At 35.2% G+C, this 10210-nt stretch overlaps 1 protein-coding gene across 1 annotated transcript; it reads right to left on the bottom strand.

Moving 5' to 3' along the window:
* Positions 1-2131: 2131 nt before the first annotated feature.
* Positions 2132-8133, bottom strand: LOC137025287 (gastrula zinc finger protein XlCGF7.1-like). Its single transcript, XM_067393296.1, has 3 exons — positions 7926-8133; positions 3643-4181; positions 2132-2203 (listed from the first exon to the last, which is right to left on the bottom strand). Exons 1-3 carry the CDS (start codon positions 8131-8133, stop codon positions 2132-2134), a joined length of 819 nt encoding a protein of 272 aa, XP_067249397.1.
* Positions 8134-10210: the final 2077 nt, after the last annotated feature.

Below are 10210 nucleotides of genomic sequence, written 5' to 3'. Positions count from 1 at the left end.
AGACTTTATCACCTATGGGTATGAATGATGAAGCATTGTTTAATGTGATGTTATGAAATATGATCATTAGATATATGATATTATTAATAATACTCCTTTATATTTATTATATATATATATATATATATATATATATATATATATATATATATATATATATATCCCATTTTATTATATAATTGTTGAGTTAATGATGTGATGTGGTGTTAATGATTATTTAATCACTGATCTTGATTGGATATTGATGATTCTTTGTGATTCGTGACGTTTTAAATACAATGGAGTTTGAATACAATGTTTATGCCTGATGAAGATCTTACGATCGAAACGTTGCTAATAAAGTGTCTTTCTTATTGTTTTGCAAGTTGATAGTGTGCGGGATTCATTTTTTTGTTTTTTCACCTCCAAGAATAAAAAAGAAATATAAATGGGGCCCAGTTCTCACCTACTGTGGTCCCACAAAAACCCCATAGAAGGGGCATTTGTGGGTCCAGTGCTATCACCCATTTGGGCCCCATAAGGGTTCTGTATGTGGCCCACATTGGACCCATTTATTAGAACCCATGTGGGCCCCTATAATGAACACACAAATGGGCCCCACTTAGAGCCCACTATAGACCCATCATATGTCCCTATGGGCTAACACACAGGGCCCATGTGGAGCCGATGGATAAAATAATATGGGGGCCACACTTGGGTTGCCCATGCAGGGCCCAAGTGACAGCCCATTAAAACCCCACATGAAAATGTTGGCTGGGGCTCTGCTTGCTGTGTTGCTCTACTTGCGGTGCCTTCGGGGCTTGGCCCCGAATTGCTGCTTGCAGCTATATTTTCTCATAGGGATTGAAGATGATACCCGCCATCTAATTACGTGGCATGGCACCAACCTTGGTTTATTTACAGGTTGGCGAAATGTGGCAGCCAAATGATATGAGTAAATAGCCATATAATATTAAATAACTTTAATAGTAATGTTACGCAACATCTTACTTGTAGGTAGCACAGATTACGTTGTATTTTTCTTGGACATTTATCTCAAAGTATGGCCTCAAAGGGGAGTGTCACTCCGTCCTGGGCCAAGAAAAAATGGGAGAACCTTAAACAAAAATATAAGGTAAAATCACAGTTTATATGTCAGACAACTTTTATTATTTTGATTCATTGCAAATAAGAATTGTAATGGACATTAACTGAAATTTAATTACAGACATTACAGGCAATTATTATATTAAATTGTTGAAAATTTATATATATATATATATATATATATATATATATATATATATATATATATATATATATATATATATATATATGCAGGGATAAACCATTCAGATTGAAGTATTTGTGTAGTCATGGAGTAAACAATCCATTTGTTTATGCAGGACTTAAAGTGCCTCAAAACAGGAGTCAACACTGAGCACTGCTGCATCCTGGAAGTGGTACAGTTTGTTGGATAAGGCAATTGGGGTCAGACCATTTGTGGTTAACCCAGGAAGAACATACATCTATGAATGGAAGAACAAAGTAGCACAATTAAAGAAATTAGAGTACTTCTATGGAATAAAGTCTGATCATAAATTGGCACCATACTTGATCAATATTAGAGATTATCATTAGAAAAAGCTCCTGAAGAAGTATCGCATGAGCGACCACAGTCTGTATATAGAGACAGGCCGACACAAGCAGAGCCAGAGAGCTCAGACTGTGTTCACACTGTACTGATGGAGGACAAGTTGCACTTCCTCAAGGACTGAAGCAAATATAAACACATTAGAGACACTTAATTCACTCAAATTTTCCCCCCGAATTCCAGCAAATGAGCCAGATAGACAAACTCAGCACAGTATCGGTTTACGAGCCTCTTGAGCTGAGGCGCTACAGCAATCTGTCATGACCATGGTCACCTACACATTAAAGAGCCACAAAACGTTTTTTATTGTTTGAATTTCTTTAATAACTAAACAGTTTGAAGGTTGGGACTTTGTTTAATATCATAAGTAACCTGCTTTGTCTTGTCCGTCGACATGTTGTCAGTTTACTGCGATGTATTATTCACTGTGTGTGGCGTGACAGCAGCAACAGTAACTTAAGGGGGCGGGTCTTTGCGAAGGGTCAATTGGGGTATCCACTATTGCCCACTATACACCAGCCAGGTGATGGACAGAGCCTCTGGTGGAAGATTGGGCTGTGTTTTAGCACCCTGGCATCATGAACAGGCCCAGGAAAACCTATAAACACATCTAGACATTTTAGACAAGAAATGATATTAACTAGGTCTGTCAATCGCTATATAAATAAAAAAAAAAAAAGGATCCAATTCTCTGTTAACTAGCTCATATTTCTAGGATATTGGTTGTTTATTAGGACTTATAAAGCATATATTAATGCCTTATTCTACATGACCATATTCTATATCCCTTAATCCTACCCCATACCCACAGCCTATAGTTTTGAGGGACATGTTTTTTTTAATTTAGCCTATTTTTCTTTGTGATATTTTAATCTCTGTGACATTTTGTTACTGTGTTGACAGTATCATAAAACAATAAAAAAATAAAAAAAAAACTATCCAACTTTTTATAATTGTTATCCCCATTACCCTTTCTTTATTTATGAGGAGTTTAAATGTGAGATTTTGGAAATGAGATCTAAATTTAGCGGGACCTGTCGGGTTGGCAAGAAAATCATTATAAGAACACAGTGAATTTTAGGCTTTAAAGGATTAGTTCACTTTCAAATAAAATTTTCCTGAATTTACTCACCCCCATCTCACCCCCAAGATGTTTGTCTTTCTTTCTTCAGTCGAAAAGAAATGAAGGTTTTTGATGAAAACATTCCAGGATTTTTCTCCTTAGTGGGCTTCATTGGCCTCCAAACGGTTGAAGGTCAAAATTACAGTTTCAGTGCAGCTTCAAAGGGCTCTACATGATCCCAGATGAGGATTAAGGGTCTTATCTAGAGAAACAATCTGTCATTTTCTAACTGCATATGCTTTATAAACACAATTGATTGCCTTAAAAGTGCTTCCGCTTTCCGTATTCTTCAAAAAGCTTATGCAGTGTGTGTCCTACACCTTCCCTATTCAACTTATGGAGAAAAAAGAAACTGGCACTGCGTTTGTTCCGTAAGTTTGTTCTTTTCGACTGAAGAAAGAAGGACATAGACATCTTGGATGACTTGGGGGTGAGTAAATTCAGGAAAATTTTATTTGAAAGTGAACTAATCCTTTAAGTTTCTCTGTTCTTTCCGCAAATAATGAAACCATTGAAAAATCAGGGTGACAAGAAGACTTGTCAGAGTATAAGTACTTAATGCCTTTGGACGTGGATGGGGCTTATCCCTTTTGCGACATCAGAAAAGAGAACATTGCAGTGGTGAGTTTCCCAAAAGCATCATTAGCTGGTCATAAGTCCTGTTGAACTCTATTGGTACGACGGAATTTGCGACCAAGTTTGCTTTGGGAAACCCACCCCTGAATGGCTCGATTTGAGGCACTTTTCCTGATTTTTGGCAGCATAAAAAATGAGTAGGTGGATTTTTACCACTATAGGATGGTTGTGTACACACTGCGGACACATAAATATGTTCAAATCCAATTTAAAGGTGAATTTTACATAATAGGTCCCCTTTAAGGCTTACATGTTGATCAAAACTCTTTCCACACTTAGCACATGTGTAAGGCTTCTCTCCCAAGTGTGTTCTCTTGTGGTTATTGAGGTTTCCTTTTTGGTTGAAACATTTTCCACAATAAGGGCATATGTAAGGCTTTTCTCCAGTGTGAACGTCCATGTGGACTTTAAGGCTTCCTTTTTGGTTGAAACTCTTTCCACACTGTTTGCAGGTATAAGGCTTCTCTCCAGTGTGAATTCTCATGTGTCTTTTAAGGCTTCCTTTTTGGGTGAAACCTATTTCACACTGTTGGCAGACGAAAGGTTTCTCTCCAGTGTGAATTCTCATGACTGTAAGGTTTCCATGTTCACTGAAACTCTTTCCAACTTGAAAAACGGTGAGACAACTTTTAGATCCAATGTTTTGAGCTCTTTCTTGCGAGGAAGTCTTTTCAGTCTGTGGGCAACTAAAATATTTTTCTTCAGTTACACAATCATGATGTTTCTCATATTGTTCTTTCTCTTCCTTTTCATTCAGTACTTCCCTCTCCTCCTTCAGCACCCTCAACTCTAAGTTGAGAAAAAAAAAAAAAAGATATAAAAGTTAGCCCCAGTTTAATGGCACAAAGTACCAGACATTAAAACATTTAGACATGTAAATCAGTGGTTCCCAACCCTGTCCCTGGAGTACCCCACATTTTGTCGCCCTAATCAAACACACCTGATTCAACTCGTCAACCCGTCTGTCCCTGCGTCTCAATCAGCTCCCTAGGTTGTGAATCAGTATATCATGAAAGTGAATGTGGCCGACTCCCTGATCAGTGCTCTGACTACTGAACTAGGGAGCTGATTGATCACAAGCTCAGAATACCTGATATATACGCTTTATATTCTTAGCCTTTTGCTTGACTACATTATCAAACAGCTAATAATGTGTTGCTAATGTTACACAGACCATGTGTAACTATGTTCGCCATCTCAGTCTGCCTTCTAAAAATCAGCATACTTAAAGGTGCCCTAGATTCAAAGATTGAATTTATCTTGGCATAGTTGAATAACAAGAGCTCAGTACATGGAAAGACATACAGTGAGTCTCAAACTCCATTGTTTCCTCCTTCTTATATAAATCTCATTTGTTTAAACGACCTCCAAAGAACAGGCAAATCTCAACATAACACCCACTGTTACGTAACAGTCGGGATCATTAACATTGTTTGATCATTAACAATTAATGTACTGTTAAATGTGGTTAAAGTTACCATCGTTTCTTACTGTATTCACGGAGACAAGAGCCGTCGCTATTTTAATTTTTAAACACTTGCAGTCTGTATAATTCATAAACACAACTTCATCCTTTATAAATCTCTCCAACAGTGTAGCAATAGCCGTTAGCCACGGAGAGCAGCCTCAAATTCATTCAGAATCAATGTAAACATCCAAATAAATACTATACTCACAGGAATCGATGTATGCATGATGAACACTTTGTAAAGATCCATTTTGAGGGTTATATTAGCTGTGTGAACTGTGTTTGCCGTTTAAGGCAGTTGAGAGCCCGCTGGGGCGGGGGAGCAGGAGATTTAAAGGGGCCGCACGCTTAATCGGTGCATATGTAATAATGGCTCAAAATAGGCAGTTAAAAAAAAATAATTAAAAAAAATCTATGGGGTATTTTGAGCTGAAACTTCACAGACACGTTCAGGGGACACCTTAGACTTATATTACATCTTTTGAAAAGGCACCTCTAGGGCACCTTTAACACTTTGAACAACTCAAAGTTAGTGGAAAAACATATATAGTTCATCACAACATCATCATATACATAATTCATCCTCTATATTGCTAAATGTACCTGATTTTTTATTTCAACAGAAAAATATACCAGGATAACATGACTTCTCTTGAACAGTTTGTGTGAATCATAAACATTCAAACAGTTTGAATTAAATATATGGGCAATTCCAGCGTTATGGACGTGACATTTGGAGTCAAAACTTGAAATATAAACGCTCAAAGAATGCATTTAATAGTAACATATTGAACCGTCTATTTATATATTCATAATCCCTTACTAAAGGAGTCCAGACATTAGAAAAATGTCAGTCTATTCAACTGTTTTATATTTTAGATGAGGGAAATATACAGCGTTACGGACGTGACAAAAAAAGTCACTAAGATTTGGGTGACAACATATTTTTTAAGAATTCTGTGAATTACATTGAGCAAACCAAAAGTAATACTGCCCACTGAATGAAGAAGGGTTGGCTCTCCACAGAGCATAAAATAATAATTTTATTTAATTTTTCATGTTCGCATTAATGAGGAAAAAACAATGTTACGGATGTGACAGTTTTCCGTTACGGATGTGACCGGTCTGAAAGCGGCACAAAAGACTTGGTTTAAAACTGCTTTAAAACTTTCACAGAGACCTCAAGCAAGCATTTAAACCACCAAATACTGAAATCTGGGATACCAGTATGGTAAGACTCCACAATTTATCAAGTTTTTACTAAACTTTATACAAATGTAACGTTATACTCTGTAGTGCAAAAGGTTATGGATTAGACCTATTTCTCATGTTGACCAGCATGGGCGTTGTTCAAGAATCAATTTAGAGACCATGATTTTCCTTCTTACAGAACTGCTTGCTAAAATACATTGACAAATATTTATGTTTATCATAAAGCAGTTTAAAATCGCATGTTTTCCCCACAGTCAGGTGAACCGATTGACACTATTGCCAATCGCAATCATGTCAGTTTTATGTTTTGTGTCTAAATGACCACACGGTTTTTCGTCTAGTTTTCAGAGTTTAAAGCGGAGTCTTGAGTCAAAATGATCAAACTTTATTTCAAGTCAAAATTATTGCAATCTTATTATTTTCATTTTGTCAGCTTGATCGCGCGGATTGTGATCAATATAGGCTAGGCTATTCATTTTTAACCAACCGGTAACGCGACATCCCAATTCTCGAGGGAAGTGTCCTATGAGACACAATGCTCTTCTATAAGTTGTACTGTATCATATAGGCCTACCTTTTGATGTTCATATTTCGTTCTCTGGCAAGAGGAAGAGAAGATCGGTTCATGTGCACCTGATCCGCCGCTTACAGGCGCTGCAGTAGCTAATCTGTCACGCGCCGTAGGCTATTAAAGAGCGACATCTATTGTTTAAATTTTGTTATAAAATCGACTGAATTTGAAAGTTAAACCTTTTTCATATTAAAACTAACAAAGCACAAAGAGTATTGCGATTATTGGATATGTTCTGATATGGTAAGCCTGAAACAGATGATAGCAATATAAAGAAGCAAACTCATAGGATTTAATATGAAGCGTCCGTAACGGTCACGTCCGTAACGCTTATTATGGTTGTTCAGAGCAACGTAGTGAAATGAATTGTTGATCCTAATAAGCATAAACATAATTTAGCTTTGCATATAAAGTTTCAAGTTATTTGCATTTATAATTGTTATATGACATAAACTTAATCTTTAAAACGTTACGGACGTGACAGAGTTCTGAAGCGTCCTGACCTCTTTATTCTAGCTCTTATAAATTCATCAGGCAGTGCTGTTATGACTAAATGAGTGTATTTATTTCTCAGGCATGCCTCCATCTTTCTACACAATGCTTACTGCTAAAATAAAGTTTAAAAAATGGGGTCTTTGATCCCTTTTTTGAAAGCATGAAATATGGTTGGTTGAAAATTTAATTTAAGCATTGTTGCTTACCACATATATTGTGGATAAACAAGGCAATTTTCTTAAAATTTCTGTTAGAGCACATTAATACAGTATATTACAGACCTAAATGGACAATTTAAAAAGGGTTTTGTTCTTTTGGTTAAAACTTTTTTTTTTCATGGTAAAGATGACCTTTGCGTGGAATTGCCCATATATATTTTTTTTTCTGACATTGAGTGTGTCGTCTCATGTGGACAGACATGTTGAGATCACATGATCAGATAAATACTAATGCTGCCTTCATTCGCTATTAAGGCATGAATTAAAGTAGGAAAAAATGAATATAGACATAGCCTAAACAAAAATGTATTTTTTGTAACATTAAATCCAAAATTTAATTCTGAATTTAAAAATAAATCAAAACCATTTTCTATTATATAAATATTCAATATAATTTAACAAATATATTTATTTTACATAGAGCAAACAGTGAAATGTGAATAATGAACATTTATCTACAAGTTTTTTTTTTTTTTACTTTTTCTTTTCATCTTAAAAAGCACCTGGCATAAATAGCAACAAATAATCACTGAATCAAGCAATAAATAAGCTTTGAGAATGAAACCAACCTGTTTGTTCCACAGTTTCTTCTTGTTTCAAACTGAATGTTTCTTTAGTCTTAATTTCTTCACTCTCCTCTTTAATATACGCCATCTTTGTTTGTTCCTCAGGATCTTCATCTTTCACTCTGAATGTTTCTGTCTCAGTATCTTCTTGTTTCACTCTGAAAGTTTCTTCAATCTTCATGTCTTCACTCTCTTCTTTAATAAACGCCATCTTTATATGTGTCACATGGATTTCAGTCGCTTCACCAGGAGTTTTTTCTGTATTTGGACACTGTCATGATTAAGATTAAAATAATTAACAGAAAGAAATAAAAATGAACCCAAACTAAATCTCAGGGTGCGTCTCAATCATAGTTCAGTAGTTCAAAACATTGATAAATGAGTCAGTCAGGCTGAGAGTTAATGCACTTTACTGACCTGATTAGCCAAAAAAAAAAAGAAAAAAAAGCAGCACTAAAAATTAATAAACGAATACAAGTTATATTGAAAATACATATTAAACTAAGTATTTGTTATTTATATTTGTTTAATTATTTGTATATCAAATGAATTACACATTCATGAAAAAAATTGTGATTTGTTGGTCAAAGTTGTCATTATGTTAGTAGTTCTCGTTGCATTTTTACACTGTTTTGACCAGCATGTCTCGTCAGCGCGCGGTGATTCGAGCGAATCGAATCACTGAATCATTTTGCGAAGCATTTGGTTCAATTGACTCGGACTTTCGAAAAGCTCCGTTTCTCTCGTCACTACTCGCCACTGACCGAATTCGTGTTTACTTTAAACTGACTAGGGCACGAAATGAGACGCATCTTTTCTGTAACTCGTATTTTGCTCACACAAAGTTAATATATGTTAGATAAAGCATTACATTGTTGCATTCAATAACAAACACTTCATTCTGCAACGCTTGTAAAACTTCAAACTCCATTGCACGGATTCTGTCGATTTAAACACTTTAAATGCTTAAAACACAAACCTTTCTTAAGTCGAACCACAACAGATGCAGGAGCGCGACGCAGCCTTATCACGTCACATCACAAACCAAAATAAAAGCCCTGTTCACACACCGCTGTCTAAAATAACAAAGTGCATAGAAATTCATATAGAAGAATATATACAAATAATAAAAGATAACAGAAGTTCAGAGATAAATGTATGTTGTGCAATGATGTACTGAAAATATAACAACTAAAGAGTGTAATATTTTGTCTAATGTTTGGGTGAAGAAACCATTTTATACCAGATATAAATTAGATTAAAATGCAAATAGTGACAAATGTGATTAAAACAGAGTGTATGAGTTCATAAAGCAGAGTTCATACTGTGTCAGCATTTAAACACATAAAAGTTAGTGTTTTTCTTATTTTAAGTGGGCATATAAAGCTCATTTGAGTACCTAAAATAGGTATAAAATGTCTAAAAATTGTGATTGTCCAAAAATCAATAGATTTATTTTTGTTATATCTTCATAATCTTTCACATTCTCAAAAAAGCTTAGGCTTGACAGTTGAAGTTAGTCTCTCTACACTCTCAAACACCATATTTGTATATATTTTAATATTTTGTTCTACAAATTCAAATGTCTTGTGTTTTATACAATATTTTAGTACTAGTTTAACTACTTTGTACTAATGTCAAAAACAAATGTTAGGTACAATGTACTTATTGTGTTTATGTTGTATTGCAAAACTGTTTTGCTGCTATTTAGGTGGGATACGGTTATATTTAATATTAAAAAAAGAGCACAGATAATGAACAATTAAGTATTTGTGGATCTGTGCTACGCCATGATCATTGCACAGGTACAGTCCCACTGAGAAGAACTAAAAATCATTTCTTAGAATAGCTGTAATTCAACAGTTTTCTCCACAATTAAAATGTAGCTACACACATCCTTCTTTATAGACATGTTTGGTTATGCATATATTATTGCAGTGTAGTAGTGACCTACAGTATTATTTTTTTTTAAATGATTTGTGATGTAGAATGTGTCATCACTAATGTAGAGGCAAAAAGGTCTGACTGAATCCATGACTCCAGAATCTTTCGGGCTTCTTCTCTTTCCCAGCAACTGGCACAAAGGTAGGTTATTCATGCAAAAAGTACAGCTTTAAAACACCACCAATTTGTAATTCCATGATAAGAGCACCTCACCACACAAGTAGGGCTTTCAGTATATAATGTACAAAACAATATGTATGTTAATTTTTAACATGTAGAGTAAGAGCAGACCAAAGTGTTGAAAATGTGGACATTGCAAGGTGGATGTTTGTGGGTTGAGGGCT

The sequence above is a fragment of the Chanodichthys erythropterus genome, chromosome 8, assembly GCF_024489055.1.
Source record: "Chanodichthys erythropterus isolate Z2021 chromosome 8, ASM2448905v1, whole genome shotgun sequence".
NCBI classification, from domain to species: domain Eukaryota; kingdom Metazoa; phylum Chordata; class Actinopteri; order Cypriniformes; family Xenocyprididae; genus Chanodichthys; species Chanodichthys erythropterus.
This window is presented reverse-complemented; position numbering and strand designations above follow the sequence as displayed.

Coding starts and splice junctions, on each gene's coding strand:
- LOC137025287 (XM_067393296.1), bottom strand. CDS start 8,133: ATGGCGTTTATTAAAGAAGAGAGTGAAGACATGAAGATTGAAGAAACT. Junction 4,182..7,925: donor AGAAACTGTGGAACAAACAG/GTTGGTTTCATT, acceptor TTCTCAACTTAG/AGTTGAGGGTGCTGAAGGAG. Junction 2,204..3,642: donor GAAAGAGTTTTGATCAACAT/GTAAGCCTTAAA, acceptor TCATGATGCCAG/GGTGCTAAAACACAGCCCAA.